We start from the raw sequence: 17,434 nt of genomic DNA, 5'->3' as shown, positions 1-17,434 counted from the left end.
ACACACACACACACACACACACACACACACGCACGCACGCACGCACGCACGCGCGGAACGTCGGTGTACGTGGTGCTTTGTTCGCATAAGAAGTGCACGCATGACAATGAGAGGAGTGTTTTCAAGTCCTCGGGGGAGGGGGCGGCTCTGCAGGTGGGGGAGGTGCTCACTGCGCTCCCTCAGGTACTTTTGCCGCCTTCCAACACAATTTGAGCAGCTACTGTACTCACCAACATAGCACTTCAGACATCTCAAAGATTAAAATGCTCGAATCTGTTCCGTCTTGTATGGAAATGTGAGAAATACCTCAATGGAGTGCACTTCTATTTACTTTTTCTTTTGCAGAAATGATGAGTGCTTCTACTGCTATAAACAAAGGGAATAATGTCACAACTGTTTATCCGTAACGTAATTCTTAGTTACTGTAAATCATGTACACTTTTGAACTGCACTATATTTCTCAACTTTTCGAATACATGACATTTTTGTAGCAACAGATTGTGTGTATTTGGCAAACATTTGCATTTAAAATTAATCGTTTTTAAATTGTTTCGAACTACATTGTTTTGTAAATTTCACATGTATGTACAATACATCTTTAATGGAATCATTGAAGTAGTTTATTTTATTAAAGCGCAATGTTCTGAACAATAGTGTCATGAATGTTTAGCCATAAAAACTCGGTCTTGTTTTTGATGGACACTTACGCCTGGTATGTTACAGAATTTTCCTGTTGGTCTTTAATCGTGCTACTTGCAGAGTCAAGTATTTTTCACGTGCAACTTGGTGGAGTGAAAATTTGGAGAAACGTTGATGCTCAAGACTTTGTTTCCACCTCCTGGTGGCTTCTCGCAATTACATGTTAGTCGACCTCATTAGCATTGGGACCTGTTTCAGCACGTACACGCGGACGGGTTTTGCTGCCAAGATCACCAGCGTCATTAAAGTGACTACCACAAATGAAATGTTTGTCACTGTTTGATCCATAAACTGCGTTTCACGAAAAAATGTATCCATTCTCTTTTGTTGTGATACACTTACTGGTTTAGCGTCATTTTCAATGTTTAATACTAATATTGTATTTAACTACTGGTTTAGCAATCTGTGAAATGAGCAGAAGGCATTTAATACACGGGGTAATACAGCGCCCGGCCACTGGATGGTGACACGGACACGCACGTCTCTTCCCGGTCGATTGTTTGAAAACGTTTTTAAATGTAAGATATAACATTATTCATCAACGAAGACGAACATTTGTATCAAGTCAATGACAATTTCATTTTAAAAATGTGTTTTTTACCCCCATAAAAACAACTCGTGTAAGTCCTTCCAATACAGCCACACGTACACGAGCGCAATTACGCACGAATTTTCCACGTTGACTTAAAGAAATCAAAGTCAATCAAAACGTTCACTTTGTTTGTGTCTTTGCATGTCACACAAACACACTGTATCTTTGTTCAGCTCTCTCTCTCTCTCTCTCTCTCTCTCTCTCTCTCTCTCTCTCTCTCTCTCTCTCTCTCTCTCTCTTTCCCCCACACACACACACGCAGACACACACACACACACACACACACGGAGACACACACACACACACACACACACACACACACACACACACACACACGCGCGCGTCGTGAAATGGCGGCCAAAGGCAAAATGGAAAACGGGGACTGGAGTCTGCAACAAGTAGAATAGCTCAACAGTTTCCATTTTCTATTTTCCACTCAATACATATATTAAACATGAATGCATAGTCAAGTTTTGTACACCAATGGTACAAAACAATCATGCACATTTAACACTCTACATACACACAAATAAAAGCCTTATGATTCGCAGAGCTTGCTATAGTCTGTTTTACACACACATGCTCGTCCAAAACAGACAATGCACAGAATCACATGGTTGGCATTTTCAACAACTTTAACTTGCATGTTCAACCTCATGCATACAACCTGTTAGCATGTGAATTAGCATTGCTAATAAAGCCTTATTAGCATTGTCACTGCTTGCTAGCATCTATTACCTTCTCAATAGCATTGCTAATAAGCTTGTCACCCATCCCCGTAAAATAAGGAATCGTCCTTTAATTGGGAATTAAACGTTGCGTCCCGTATTGAACCATTCCTAATTGTCCCATGCGTCTGTCACACACAAACGTGAACATTGAATTTGACAATATTGGACAAAATAAAAGACGGACATCTGAAAGATGGCAACCCTAATTGCTAACCTGTCTTAGCATGCTTGTTGGCATTTTTACAATCTCTTCAGTTGGGGCATTCATGAGCATTGCTAACCTCTCTTAGCATGTTCACTAGCATTTCAAAACTCTTTAATAAGCAAATTTGATGTGAATTTGTAAGGCGAGAGTGTGTATCTGTTTGTGTATTTGTAGGCCCCCCTCACTTCCAACTCCTTGTAAGGTCGAAAAGGAAAATTCCGAGCAGGGAGGAACCCGGCCTACTTTGCCCAATTCTATTTTTAGAAACACACACACACACACACACACACACACACACACACACACACACACACAACTTGCAAGCACCACAGGCATGTGTGAATTTTGATGTGGGTTATGTTTATAATGTGCAAACTTTCCTTCTTTGTCTTTTTTTACACTGCGTTATTGTGTGAGTGTCAGAGAGAGAGAAAGAGAGAGAGAAAGAATGAAAGAGAGATCTTGGAATTTCCCAACAACGTAGATGTCATCTTTAATTCGCAAACTACACAAACACAGTGTTGAATGGAAGGTTTGACACTTCAAGAAAAGCTTCGTCCAGAGATGGCTTTCCTGAAGAAAAGTTGCCCAAGTGATGAGTATGCATTCACAAGTCAAGTCAAAGCTAAAATAATCCATTTTGTACTTGGGTGGGAAAAGTGATGAATGAGGAAGTCCTGAGGAAAGGAGAATACCTGCACAACAGCAACCACGCACCACCATCGTCACTTCCTCTTCACGCAAAAACACATCAAAAGCGCGGCGCGCGCACACACACACACACACACACACACACACACACACACACACACACACACACACACACACACACACACACACACACTACAGGCACACAAAGGTTGTTCTGGGCTCTTTTGCATCCTTTGGTCCATGTTTACAGTGTTTACACGCCATGTCATCAAACAGCCCCGTGGTTACTTTTCACCCTTAAAAGAGACCTATTCACTGATTACAAGTGTCAAGACATTTGCAATGATAATGAGAGGACACACCTTGGTCGAACATGACCCGATGGCCAAATTATTTCCAATCTTTTTCAGGGCTACCATCATTTTTGTCTTGACTTGTTTCGTGAGGTTGTTTTAAAAATAATTCTATAAAACCACAATTCAAAAGCAATGTCTGATTTTTATTGGTTAATTGGGTCCCGAGTAAGTGTCCCCTTTTCCAAATTATTTGCCTGTCTTGTCCTGCAGGCTTGATCCGATTGACTTCAACCTTGATCTGAACCATTTCAAGACCTGCGACTTTAACAAGGATAAAAATATTGAGTTGTCCAACGTACCATATGACTAGAGAGGGGCCTCAAATTATGTATTTTATAATGTACAGTACAGTATAGCCATTTCATATACATATGTAGTTCCCCAACATGGCCGCTAGATGTCACCATTACATCCGTTCACAAAGCTATTTCAGTTGGAAGGGATCCTTCAATCGCAGGTGTCCAAACAGACTGAAGGAACGAGACAGTCCTTGGACTGTGAGCTCGTCATGTTGCTTGTTTACTGATTTGAAAGGATAGAAAATATTTCTGGGCATTTTGTACACTTGTAATAACAGTAACGTATGCGAATAAAACACCTAAACACAAAGGCGAAGAATTTATTTCACAAGCGTGTCAATACACTCAACCTCCAACTTCAGGCTCTAAATTGGACTTAGCCACGACACATTATTAATTCGCCACAAAACAGGAAATGCTTTATATCCAACCTGTATGTGCTCCAAAACAATTACCAAACTTCACATTTATATTAATAATTACGAGCTGAAGACATTTGTATTACGTGTTGTTATACATATAGCCACACTAATTATTGAAGTAGATAATGGAAGATATAGTTAAAGAACACATCAGGTAAATATCATTTCACACAATTTGTGTAATTGTAGTAGAGTACAGTAAGTTTTTTTCTGGCCCTGTTACACTTAATCGAAATTGCATTTCACATAAATTAATTTACTTTCATTCAATTTTACTTTGTAACATTTAATGTAATCTGATGTCATTCAGTTCCTCCTGATTTCATTAAATTTAGATTGTACTGGTATCATTTCATCGAATCTGTCAGCGCCTTTACGACGCGAACGTTTAGATGATGAGCCATAGATTTTCCGAACACTTCACCCCCATGCACAATGTACTGTAATTCTTGTTTTCGTCCGGCAGGGAGAAGCAGAGTGGCGGAGACAAACTTCATTACTGCAACAGTTTTGAAACCGTAATTGTTTTCACAAAACATTGTTGTGATGATGATGATGATGATGATGATGATGATGATGTGTTGTTTGAGTGAAGAAATATATTTTTCTAAAATAAATCGAAGTAGTGTTGTTGTTAGTTGTGCTTGTTTTGGGGTGACCGATGCTACGTCGACTTTCCCGTCGCGTGGCGTTCATGTTCCTTTCGTCGTGTTGCCTTCTGATGATCTTGATGAGGCGTTCACGTTCCGCTGACGTCGTGGCTCCCGCGCCTCCGCCGATTGGTCGCTCATTCAGGAAACGTTTCCTTTTATAGTGAGCGCAGCGCCGAGTCGCCCACTTCCGGGTTGTCGGCATGTAGGATCACCTGGACCCGCCAAAGCCAACCCGTCGAACCCGCACCGATCCCGCCTCGATCACGCGCCGATCGGCGAAGGTGAGCACCGCGGTGGGGATGGTGGTCGGCATTTAGGTCTCGGTCTGGGTCTCTGCGGGTTTGGGTCTGGGTGGGTCGCGCCGGTTGAGACTCGTCAGGTCCTGTTGAGACTCGACAACCAAGTTCCGAGTGGAGTCTTTGTGCTCCAAAAGTTGCGATTTGTTGATGGAGCAAAAAGTTTCGGCTGGCGGTCCCATCAGCAACATGAATGCAGACGCACACTTCCGGTTACAAGACAGCACACAACTCGGCGTCCACTTCATTTGCGACACCATCTTCTCGCGTTCCTAATATTATGACGGCCAAATATTAGGAACTGCTTGTTGTAAAATTGCATCTTGTCCACATTTTGCATTTTCGCCACCTGTTTAGCGTAATAATACATTAGTCACCAAAATGCACGTTGAAACACACAAGTGTCAGGATTTTGTGCCAAAATATTGCATTCCGTTTCGTAATAAAATGCATAATTAAAAAAAAACACTTATTGTGGGACTGATAAAGGTTTCGGAATACAGTATAATGACGAATAACAATTGCAGTTGAAATACATCACGATGACTTCAAGACTATTGATTTTTTTGTTATCTGGTCACAACGTGCGCGTGTGTGTGCGCAGCATGTTGGCCTCTCATGATGACAAAATCATTGTCATTTGATTTGTGAGTTTATGTAAGTTATCGTGCAGGTAAGGTTGTCATTGGCAATGCAGACCTTTCTGCAGAGTGCACAGAATACGAAAGCAACAAATACAAATACAGGCACAACAAAACTGCGATGTGATATAGTTACATATTTACATAAAGTGCCTTGCGAATCCCCCCCCCCTCCCCTCCCCGCCCTTGCCTCATTTCAGGCTTCAAACAAAAGCCCTAAAATTGGACTTTTTGTGACGAATCAACCCCCAAGTGGCAAGCATTTGTGAAGTGGAATTAAATTTGCATTATTGTAGGCTTAAAAAATAAATAAATAAATAAAAAATGAGAAGTGGGGCGTGCAAAATTATTCACCCATCTTGATTTTGAGTATGGTTTTGGATGACCTCCTTCTCAGTTTTTTTTAATGTGTTTCAACTTTGTGCCGCTTCACAATTGTGTTCCACTTGGGAAAAGATGACAAATTTGAATGAACCTGAGCACTAAAACGAAAATGAAATTTAAAACAGTGCCTTGCAAAAGTATTAGCCCCCCTTGAAATTTTTGACCTTTTGCCAAGTTCCAAGTTTCAAACAAAGATACAAAATTAGATACAGTATATATTTTTTGAAGAGAACATGCTAGCTAGAATGATGTAAAAACTACGCATAACATATACGAGTACCGTATATGTGTAATACTGCAGAGATGTGACTCCTTGATGCAGACCAAACACCTGACTTAAAACCAGTCAGCTTCACTTCCTCTCATTCAAATTTAGCTCACACATCATCACTTCCTCTTTCACTCTTTGCACTCCTCTCACTTGAACGTATTCTCTCAGTCTGTCACATGCCCGTCATTCTGTGTTTCCAACACGGTAATCGTGAATCACTTTGCTGGAAAGCACTTATTTAATCCAACAAATGATGTGCCGCTTCTTTTACTTTCAAGTCAACTTTCATTTTGTCCGTTTACCTGAAAAAGCCTTTTTGGCAAGCCAAACCCTGGCTTGAAACTCGAATCAGGACTCGCTTCTACAAAGTAAATGAACTTACAAGAGTTAATCTCTGAACCTTTCGGTGAAATAATGCCGATGCAAATTAGTGTGTTGCGGTAAAGTTTTGAGGGGTGTTGCCAAGCGTTTACAAGAGTACAAGTTTTGCACATTTTTTTTGGAGAAGTGAAAATTATTCATGAGTTTCATGTAATAATGTAGAAATGGTCAAAAGGTCAATACCACATGGACTTTGTCTAATCATTTTGTTGAACGCTTTGCAAGGTTTTGTATGTGCGAGAATGGGGAACTTGATCAAAGTGCTGAGCAGAGACATCGACAACAACGCCGGAAACTTCTTCTTAGACTTTGAGAGTAAGATACACGCATGCACATGCACAATCATGTACACACACACACACACACACACACACACACACACACACACACACACACACACACACACACACGTATAGTGTGAGTTATATGGTGTGTGTGTGTGCAGATGCGGAGGCATCGTTGTCAGAGAAGGAGGCTTGGGAGAAGGTGGACAAGGTGCTGACGGAGGCTCAGGTCATCCTGGACGAGCTGCAGGCCTACACGGGAGCTGGCGAGGAAATCCGGCTGGTAATGCGCACCCCGCTAATGGATGCACAGAGTGCGTGTGTGAACGTGCGCTAGTCAATTGTGCACATGTGCATGCGCAGGCCATCCAGAGTCCCAGCGAGGAGGGCGTTCAGGAGAAGGCCTGGTCTGCCGTTCTCCCCCTCGTTGCTAAACTCAAACGCTTCTATGAGTTCTCCCACAAGCTCGGTAATGCTTTCACTCGCTTGCTCACTAAAATTCAATTCATTCATTCAATCACCTATTTAGTCCTTTGTCCGTTCATTTGCTGATTGATAGCAATTCTGTCGTTTACTCCAATGTCCCTCTTACTCGGTAATTCATGCATGAATTCTCTCACTCACTCACTGACTCACTCACTCACTCGTTCATTCATTTGCTAATCCATTCTTCCATTTATTTGTTCACTCACTTGCCGACTCATTGCTTCACTCCCGAATGTTTTTTAAGCACGTCTCCTTCTGCGTGTTGTCCAATCAGAGCAGAGTCTGCGTTGCCTACTGGACATCCTGACCGGTCCCGAAGCCCCGCCCACCCAGCAGCTGGAGAACAAACAGGCGCTGGCCAGGCAGTTTGCGCTCATCCTGCACTTCACGCTAAGATTCGACGAGCTCAAGGTCTCGGCGCCTTCACCTTTCTCCCTCCGTCATCCTCTTAGTCATCATGCTTTCCTTCTTCATATTCACCCTCACCTTCCCGACATGTCGTTTTTCTTCGTCTTCCTCATCACGTTGCCGCCGCATGTTGCAGATGACCATCCCGGCCATTCAGAATGACTTCAGTTACTACAGACGAACAATCAGCCGCATGCGCATCAACAACTTATCTGTAAGAAGCACACGTGCACGCACGCACGCGCGCTCAGGCAGGCAGGCAGGCGCGCTGTGCCTCCTCATCGTCGTCTGCGTAACCTCCAAGTGCACTCGTCCTTCAGGGCGATGCGGACGCGGAAGTCAACAACGAGCTGGCCAATCGCATGTCTCTGTTCTACGCCAGCGCCACGCCGATGCTGAAGACTCTCAGCGACGCCACCATCAAGTTTGTCGCCGATGTTAGTACTGCGTTGGGTATTTCTGCAAATAAAACTCGACGTACACGTGACGTGAGCGTATCGTGCCTAAACAGAATCCTGAGGTTCCCGTTGACAACACCACCGACTGTCTGAGCACCATGGCCAGCGTGTGCAAAGTCATGCTGGAAACACCGTGAGGCCCTCATCGCCGCCGGCCGTCCCCCTGACCACTTTTGAAAATTGATATACTTTGTGTCCGCGCGCAGAGAGTACAGAAGTCGTTTCACCAGTGAGGAGACGTTGCTGTTTTGCTTGCGGGTGATGGTGGGCGTCATCATCCTCTACGACCACGTGCACCCGGCCGGAGCTTTCGTCAAGACCTCCAACATTGACGTAAGACCTTATGCGCACATGCGCACCCAGGCGCACATGGGAAGAAGATGAAGCCAATGATTGCGGTTGCGTGCAGATGAAAGGCTGCATCCGGGTGCTTCGGGAGCAGCCTGCAGGCAGCGTGGAAGGTCTACTGGACGCGCTCAGGTCAACACTTTGCACTTCCCAACTTGCTGCTCGCTCACCATTGGCCAACATGTTGAACTCTTGACCCCTACAGGTACACCACCAAGCACCTGAACGACGAGGCCACACCCAAACACATCAGGAACATGCTGAGCATCAACTGAACAACAGCGCCTCCCTCTGTTCGTCCTCCACATTTCACGACAGCTCCTGAGCATTTCATGGTTATTTGGATTTCTTCTTCTTTGGTCTAAATTGTTCCTACCTCTCCTGCTGCCATCTTTACCCACAAGTCAGTGTGACTCGTGCGGGTGGCCTGCAACTGGAAGCTAATGTTAGCTGAGGCTAGCACCAAAGACGCAAGCCGACGTCAACAAGTTTGGAGCGATCATTTCAGACATGAGGGCCACATCAACCTGCAGCTCATGCTCATTAGGCACATAAGTATTCAATATTTTTATGTTATGTTGTGCTTAGGTTTTGGCTGAATAAAGTTTTTATATCGTTTTGTTTACATAAATTGTGCTTTTGTCTGACTTGAGTTGCAATGCACTGGTCGTCACTCTCATGGCACATATGGACAATTAATTAGTAGATTGGTCATCAGACAACATCAGGTTGACAAATAAGTACGTACTTCATTTGAATTTTTAAAACAAGTTTTTTCATAATTTATTTTTATGATGTCCAGAGGTTTCGTCAACGATGACGGAATAATTTCGTTAACGACCCCTTTTTTCATGACGATAACAAAATAAAGCACAGACCAGCATGGTTTTGGAGTTCAAAGAAAAGCAGGGCAGCAACGTGGCGCCCCCTTCAGGAAAAACCTCCACGCACAATAATTGGGACTGGATTTCCATGTTTTAACTGTAGGGGGCGCCAACGACTCCCCGCCACCCCAACCCACTAAGTACACGATTCGTGAGTGTGAGAGTGTGAGTGCTCAGGGTGTGGCGTTGCTATGATAACCAGGTTGGGCGTGAGCGCGTTGTTCAGACTTGTGGGGAGTGTGTGTGTGTGTGTGTGTGTGCGTGTGTGTGTGTGTGTGTGTGTGTGTGTAAGCATGAGTAAATCTTGAGTAAATGCATGTGTGTATCAGAGTGCGTGAGTAGCGTGTGTGTGTGTGTGTGTGTGTGTGTGTGTGTGTGTGTGTGTGTGTGTGCGCGCGCGCGCGTGTGTGCATGTGCGTGTGCTGGCACTAGTGGGCTCCCTCATGTCCACACAAACATAACGGAATGTGTTTTGCTGGGCTTGTCTAACTTGACTTGAAACATTGATGAGCTGTCCTTGTGCATGTGTGTGTCACTTCCTGTCCGCTTGTCAGACAAAACTTTTCGTGTTTGTCACGTTTGTCCCGCTCTTCACATTTATCATGTTTATCAAGTGATTCATGTTTGTCTTGGTTGTCCTGCTCATCACGTTTATCCCGTTTGTTGTTAATCGACTAAATCACATTTGTCGTTTCTGTCACGTTTGCCGCCCTTTTCATGTTGTTCATCAACCTTATTTTTATCAAGTTTATCATGCTAATCATGTTAGAATGCTTCGAAAGTTGTCGTCATGTTGGCCATGTTTTTCCTTTTCATCAAATTGAGGCCAGTCTTGCCTCTGTCCAGTGCTGTCATTCAGCTCTTCATGGGGCATGAGACACAGTCCCCGTAGCCTGTCTCGGGTAGTCCATGGGGCCTACTCCTGGAGGGGCGTGCCCACAACCCCTCTGTGTCCAAATGCCCGAGCCACCTCATTTATCTGTGTTTGACGTGGAGAAGCAGTGGCGCAACTGGACTCTGAGCCCCTCCCGGATGAGCAAGCTTCTCACCCTATCCCTAAGGGAGAGCCCAGGCACCCTGTGGAAGAAACTCATTTTGGCCACTCGCATCCAAGATCTTGTTCTTTGGGTCATGAGCCGTGGGTCATGATCGGTGAGGCTCAGAACATAGACCAACCGGTAAATCGAGAGGTTCGCTTTTCGGCTTAGCTCCTTCTTTACCGTGACGAACCCATACAGAGTCAGCATCAGTGCACCAATCTGCCTGTCCATCTCTCGCTAGATCCGCCCCTCACGTGTGACCAAGACAACTCCTCCGCATGGGGCAGGACCTCATGCCCAAACCAAAGGTGGAGACTTCACTCTTTTCCATCGAGTACGAGGGTCTCAAATTTTGGAGGCGCTAATTCTTATCCCAGCCCCTTCACACCGGGCTGCAAACTGCTCCAGTGAGAGTTGAATATCATGGCTCGACACAACAGAACCAAATTGTCTGCTAAAACCAGACACATCACACTGAGGCCACCAAGCCAGCCCCCTCAACGCCTTGGCTTTGCCTAGAAATCCTGTCCATAAAAATTATGAACAGAATCGGTGACAAAGGGCAGCCGTGGCGGCGTCCAACATTCACTTGAAATGAATCCGACTTACTGCCGGCAATGACGACCAATCTTTCACTCTAGCTTCATGTGATTGAACAGCCCGAATTTGGTACTCTGTACTCCCTAAACAACCTCCAAAACTCTCAAAGTCCTCCAAGCACATCTCGACTGGTTGGGCAAACTCGGATGTGCTATCGAGGAACCTGCTGAGGATGCCTCCTAAATCAGCGGTTCAACTTCCCAATGGACCCTCATAACCAGCACCCCAAATAGACTTTATCACCGAGGCTGTAGTTGGAATACCCCCTTCAGTCCCAGCCTGTTTAGAGGCTCCGTCCCCAATATCCAGAGGGGGGGGTCAACCAGGACAGCCCCACAACATCCAGAGCTTTTGAGAACTCTGGCTGGCTCTCATCTACCTTTGGGTCCACGTCACTGAGGAGCTTTTTAAGCACCTCTGTGATTTCGCCTGGGGATAGGAGAACATGCCCCAGTGCCCAGACACTGCTTTGTCATAGGAAGGCGTGGAATCGAGGAGTTCTTAGAAGTATTTTCCCCACAGGCTCTCAAGGTCATGAGTCATGGTGAGAGGCGCGCCATCTCCGCCATACACGGGGTTGATGGTGCACTGCTTTCCCTTGAAGTCGTTTAGAAGTTCTTGGTCATAGCGTCGATACATTCCTCCCGGTTATGAGTTGTCACCTCAGAAATTGTCAAAGCAGAATTCTGCTCGGCCAGCCGGTTACAATCAGCTGCCTCCGGAGTCCCACAGGGATAGGACTCCTTCTTCAGATTGACGGCATCCCTTACTGCCAGCGTCCACAAACGGGTTTTAGAATTGCCACCACGACAGGCCCATAGATGTCCTAAAAGTCCTCCGCCTTCGTCGAAGTTTTGCCAGAGGTGGAATTTCAAACTCGTTCGGCCGGAAGACTCTGCCACATAGTTCATTAAACTCATCATGATCATCAAGTTCATAATATTTGTGGTATTTCATCATGTTTGTCTGTCACGTCTGTATGAATCCAGCTTGGAAGGGAACTTGTACTCATGTAGACATGTTGGGGAGTTGAAGGTGCTGTAAAAACCTAGAGCAACGCCCAGCACACACTCATGCCAGCACACGCGTACGTGTATGTGTGTGTGAGTGTGTGTCTATGTGTCTGTGTGTCAGTATGGTTGGCGTGTCCGGACATGCCGTGGACACACGCATATGTTTTAAAAGCAGAGTGTGTGTGACTTTGAGTAGGATTTGAAGGCGCGGTATGAAGAAGTCAACATGAGGATTTCCTTCTGCGCAGTTTTCTTTGCTTTTAGTGTCGCCACGGCGACCGAAAGTAAGTAACTTTTGTTTCATCTTACCACGATAACATCAGCCAGGCTACTATCTTGTTTGGCCGGATTACAACTTGACCCTTGACCTTTCGACTCAACTTGCTTGTTGTCGCGAGCGCGGCGTCTTTGTTTTTTTTGTGTCATAATCACCGGACTTAACTCGACTGAACTTTTGTGTGCACTTTGAACCAGAACGTGATCTTGAACTTACTTTCTAGTCCACAATTGTGGACACTTCAAAGAGATCCTGACAGTGTTCTCACAATTACTGGAGTATTCCTAGTTAATGTCGTGCTCCCAGGAAGCGCAATAAGAGTAGACGTCGTAAAGGTAGACTGTCAAAAAAAGTAGAAAGTGTAGAATCAAAGCAGTCGATAGTTTGTTGGAAAAAGAATCGTAGAAGCCTTCAAAAAGGGGTCCTTGTCATGGATCTTGGCACTGGTTTTTAGCTCAGCGGTTGGCGCTCTCTTTTCCGAGCCGGTGCCGCAATGGCAGTTCGGGTTCCAGTCTCGAGCAGGTGCCCGCCACAGGGTGAAAAAAAAAAAAAATGTTGGTTAAATCCAGAACTGATGAACTGTTACTTTTCAAAAAAAACTTGACTGCTGTTGTTCATTTTGTCCACCGGAGAACGCACTGCCAGCCATTTAAATGACGTGATGAAATTGGCCCCTCCTCAGGATTTGAAGCCTTATCTCGATGCACTTGAAAGCAAAATGATGCCGAGTTTCACCAGCGAAAGAAGCAGACTTGAGAGAAAAGGTCGCTCTGCCCCATTTGCACTGGGAATGCACTAATAATAATAAACAAAAAAAAATTAAATAGAAATATCAAAAGAAATGGAATATTGCAAAATACTTGTCAACGGCGTTCATTCAAAAGAGCTTACTTTGATGGAAGCCTTTTTTTTTCTTTTTCATTTTTTTTCCCATGTGTTGCTGCCACAACTTCAGTTGAGTGGTTTGTAAGCTAGGCAACCTTCTTTCGGAAAAGTTCCCACTTGAATTTTTATGCTGTGATGAGTCATCTGAGGAAGTCCAGATTTCCAGATGGATGCGCAAATCTGCAACTTGGAAGTCGTTTGAGACATGAGCAAGTTGCTGTAGGAACGCTACGATATAGGTCACCATTTTTTTTTTCACAGATCTGGACCATTGGTCAATCCACGTGTGTGGGTGTTATTTTTTTAGAAATAAATTACTGACCAATGTCAAGTGTTGAAAATGACCGGTCAATTTCAGGGCATTTGTAGACGAATGATGGACTGGTCGCCAGTGATAGGGCACACAAAGAAATTACAAGCTGCTAGGTAATGTCGTAGTAGTCAAACAAAGAACTGGTCGCCTGTGTCAGGGTACAAATAGGCAATTGACTGGTCGCCAAAGTAAAGCTGAACAAACAAAAATTCAGTGGTCGCCAGTCGATGTCACGATTCCGCTCCCGATAACCGGCGTGTTTGTTTTGTGGTGTTTGATAGCGCTTCGCTGCGAGTGCAACGGCCGCTCGAGCGTGTGCGTGCGCGATGCCCGGGGTCTTCGTTGCGTGGACTGTTCGGGAAACAGCCAAGGTCGGCAGTGCGAACGTTGCAAAGATGGATTCTACCAACAGGGAGCGACTCTCAGCTGCACACCGTGTGGCTGCCACCCCGCAGGTGAGGGTTCCGCCAAAGCTCAACATTCAAGGCTCCATTGGGAACCCCTCCCTATCCATGACGCATCCAGTGATTAGCTTGTTTCAACCTAAGTGTCAACTATGCACTCCATGATATAAAAATGTCCATAAAGCGATGCGGGAGTGTTTGGGTTAATCATTTAAACCTTCGAGTCATCAACTGTACAGTCCACGATGTAAAAATCCTGACATGGTTATTAGGGAGTCTGGAACAAGTGAATGATTCCATTCAGAATCATTCGCTCATCCGCGACACCTAATTCACCGGTAGGTGACTCCGGTCCTGGAAAGTGCCTGTTTTAGAAGTTTCCCTCTTCCAACACACCTCATTCAAATGATCAGGATCGTTACCAAGCACTTACGGAATTCGCTGATGGAGCTAATCGTTCGAATGAGGTGTTTTGAAAGAGGGAAACTTCTAAAACAAGTAGAATAGCAGACGTCTGGGATCTAATTGCTATGCACGGCTTCTTTTTATAGTGGACGTAGATAGTTCATGAAAATGCCGTTGTACTGATTCGGGAGCTGGGAATGAGTAAAGGATTCTGAACGCAGTCGCAGCATTCGGAATGATGTCATTCAATCATCTGGTCGCTCATTCCCGACACCCGTACTCACTACACAGGATTTTTAGTGGACATTTTAGGGAACTAGCGAAAGTAAATCAACTACGTAAGATTCCCTTAATGTGTGACTATGGAGTTAGGAATGAGTCAATGATTCCTGGTGTTTCTCTAGGTTCTGTGAGCAGCAGGTGTGACAGCAGGGGGCGCTGTGCCTGCAGAGAAGGAGTCACTGGAACAAAGTGTGACCTCTGTCCCAATGGGCCCATCGGGCCCCAAGGATGTTCACCAAGGTTAACACCAAAACATGACATTTCAACAACAACAACAACAACAAAAATACAACTGAAATAATTCAGCTCAACCTGTCTTCTTTATTCTATTTTCTCTTGTTCTTGTTTCCATTCTTCTTCCTTGCAGACGACGATCCAGAGAAGATTCTGGGAGTGCATTCTGTTTCTGTTACGGCCACAGCAGCCAATGTTCTCCTCAGTCGACGTACAGCGTCCACAATATCTCGTCCACCTTTGAGCACGGTAAGCTTTCGTAATTAAAGCCCGTTGGAAGGAACCTGATAGGTCCTGTTTTCAGGCCCCGACGGCTGGAAGGCGGCAACGTCTCATGGCTTAACCCCAGCGGACGTCCACTCCCGCTGGTCCCCCAACTACAAGGACATGGAGGTGATCTCCAGAAACAGTCTGCCAGTTTACTTGTACGCGCCAGGTGTGAACAGACCTCAACCCGCTTGGGCCTATGCCCAACCCCAACCCTGGCACTTCCCGAGACTTCCTGTCCTCCAGACCGCATGAAGTTTGTCTTTTCCGCAGCTTCTTACCTGGGCAACAAGTTGCTGAGTTACGGTCACAACTTGTCCTTCTCACTGCGTCTGGACCGCGGTATCAGACACCCGTCCATCAACGACGTCATTCTGGAAGGTTCCGGTCATCGGGTATCAGCCTCTCTGGGCGACCTGCGCTCTATCGTTCCTTGCGGACAGAAGATCAACTACACCTTCAGGTGAGAATGCCGCCAACACAATCAGATTCCGGCTGCCGCAGGAGCTTGTTCGGGGAAATATAGGAACATTCCAGGTGGCAAGTAGAAACAAACCAGGAATTTGCACCGCTCGCGTGGTTCAGTCATGACTCGCAGCACTTCCCAACTTTTAAATGAGATGTGTTTTTTTCCCTTGCGTCTCAATTAAATGAAGCTGCAAACCACCATGTTTCCTTCAAATCTTCATTTTAATGTCTGGCGCCACTGAAATTGTATCAAGTTCAGCATTCGCTTCAATGATATCTGGCGTCATCTAGCGTCGTGAATGGGTATCATGTCTCGACCCCGAATATAAGACGACCCCCACTTTTTCAGTCTTATTTCAATGCAAAAAACACCGTCTTATATTCGGGTCAATACGGTAACTTACTGGCACAAAGGAAAAACGTGGAATGCCTAAAAACACTGGAGGAGGACAACGCCATCGCTGTTTTTGTGAGAACTTGTGTGTCAGTCATTGAAAAACCCAGTGGTGGGCTCGTTATTCCTGGCGCGTGACAGAGGGCCGCGATTGCAGAAGGGCTCGCTCATAGACTTACTCTCCCTTCAGAAATAGTCTGATCACAGAAGATTGACTTTGATGTGACTCTTTATTTGTGGGCTGGCACGCAAACTATTTGGGGTTACAAATACAGTAGTCTGTTGATGAAAAGGCTTGGCACTTTATATCTGGCTCCCACTTTTGAGGTGTTTTGGGTGGGGCAAGACAAGAAAATCAGTTTTTGGCACCTGTAGGAGAATAATAAATAAGAAGTGTTTTTGTTGGCTTCTTCCTGCCTGGGCTGCATGCTTGTGTGTTGTGCACGAACCGAGAGCACACCCGATTTACCACCTTAGTGATTGGCGGTATCACCAGGAGAAGTGGTCTTGCTTATTAGTAAGAGTGTGTGTGTGTGTGTGTGTGTGTGTGTGTGTGTGTGTGTGTGTGTGTGTGTGTGTGTGTGGCTTTGAGAATGCAGTGGGTTGAGCGTGGGGTAGAAACTTTCCGTTGACCGTGAAATACAACCATGAAACGCAAACACTGTGGGACTAAACTCCTCGGCTGCGGATTTGGTTCAATAAACATACAAGTAGAATAATTGGCTCACCCATCATCAGTGTTCAACTCCCATCGACTCAGCAGTTAACTCATTCAGTACCAGCTAATTCTAGACCAAGTCTGAAAAGACGTTTAAAAACGTCTTTGGGAGTGAATGAGTTTAAGATGGACACAGCATCCCCCTCCAAGCGCAAACTATAATCCTGAGGAATTGGATGGCATGTGATCGAGTGATGTGTCGTGGTCTCTCTTTTTGTGGCATCAGACTGGACGAGCAGCCCGGCAGCAGGTGGCGGCCTCAGCTCACCCCTTTCCAATTCCAGACTCTCCTCCAGAACCTGAGCACCATCAAGATACGAGCCACCTTCGGAGACAGAGGTGAGCTCCTACCGTCGGATCTTGGATCAGCCAGCCGGTGCACTCTTCAACTGTTGTTTGTTTCTAGGACGTGGTTACCTTGACAATGTCAATCTGATCTCGGCGAGGCGAGGGGAGGGCAGCCCAGCCCACTGGGTGCGGACCTGTGTCTGTCCCTCGGGATATGAGGGCGACTTCTGTCAGCAATGCTCAGCGGGTTTCAAACGGCGAAGATCGACGGAAGGAGCGTTCAGCCCTTGCGAGCCCTGCAGCTGCATGGGGGGCGACTGCGACCCACAGACGGGTGACTGCTATCCAGCAGACGAGACACAGACATGCTCGAACGGCTTGTACTGGGACTTTTGGC

At 45.6% G+C, this 17,434-nt stretch overlaps 2 protein-coding genes across 2 annotated transcripts in view; both read left to right on the top strand.

Annotated features, from left to right (window-relative positions):
• Positions 1–4,755: 4,755 nt before the first annotated feature.
• On the top strand, positions 4,756–9,196 carry LOC109518840 (protein FAM49B-like). The gene is made up of 11 exons (XM_019874950.1): positions 4,756–4,889; positions 6,807–6,896; positions 7,027–7,148; positions 7,229–7,334; positions 7,626–7,762; positions 7,896–7,973; positions 8,080–8,196; positions 8,271–8,350; positions 8,424–8,550; positions 8,627–8,697; positions 8,771–9,196. Exons 2-11 carry the CDS (start codon positions 6,824–6,826, stop codon positions 8,838–8,840), a joined length of 981 nt encoding a protein of 326 aa, XP_019730509.1. The 5' UTR covers positions 4,756–4,889; positions 6,807–6,823; the 3' UTR covers positions 8,841–9,196.
• Positions 9,197–12,230: 3,034 nt separating this feature from the next.
• Positions 12,231–17,434, top strand: part of lamc2 (laminin, gamma 2) — an 11,035-nt gene continuing 5,831 nt past the window's right edge. Inside the window, exons 1-8 of the mRNA XM_019874912.1 lie at positions 12,231–12,386; positions 13,859–14,032; positions 14,791–14,908; positions 15,036–15,151; positions 15,207–15,338; positions 15,443–15,632; positions 16,976–17,088; positions 17,156–17,432. Of these exons, the coding sequence (XP_019730471.1) occupies positions 12,329–12,386; positions 13,859–14,032; positions 14,791–14,908; positions 15,036–15,151; positions 15,207–15,338; positions 15,443–15,632; positions 16,976–17,088; positions 17,156–17,432 (1,178 nt within the window). The 5' untranslated portion in view covers positions 12,231–12,328. The remainder of the gene's footprint in view (positions 12,387–13,858; positions 14,033–14,790; positions 14,909–15,035; positions 15,152–15,206; positions 15,339–15,442; positions 15,633–16,975; positions 17,089–17,155; positions 17,433–17,434) is intronic.

The sequence above is a fragment of the Hippocampus comes genome, unplaced genomic scaffold (genome assembly GCF_001891065.2).
Source record: "Hippocampus comes isolate QL1 unplaced genomic scaffold, H_comes_QL1_v1.1 scaffold20, whole genome shotgun sequence".
In the NCBI taxonomy this organism is placed as follows: domain Eukaryota; kingdom Metazoa; phylum Chordata; class Actinopteri; order Syngnathiformes; family Syngnathidae; genus Hippocampus; species Hippocampus comes.
Note: the sequence above shows the minus strand (reverse complement) of the source record. Positions and strands in the feature narration are given on the sequence as shown.

Coding starts and splice junctions, on each gene's coding strand:
- LOC109518840 (XM_019874950.1), top strand. CDS start 6,824: ATGGGGAACTTGATCAAAGTGCTGAGCAGAGACATCGACAACAACGCC. Junction 7,149..7,228: donor CTGGCGAGGAAATCCGGCTG/GTAATGCGCACC, acceptor GTGCATGCGCAG/GCCATCCAGAGTCCCAGCGA. Junction 8,351..8,423: donor AAAGTCATGCTGGAAACACC/GTGAGGCCCTCA, acceptor GTCCGCGCGCAG/AGAGTACAGAAGTCGTTTCA.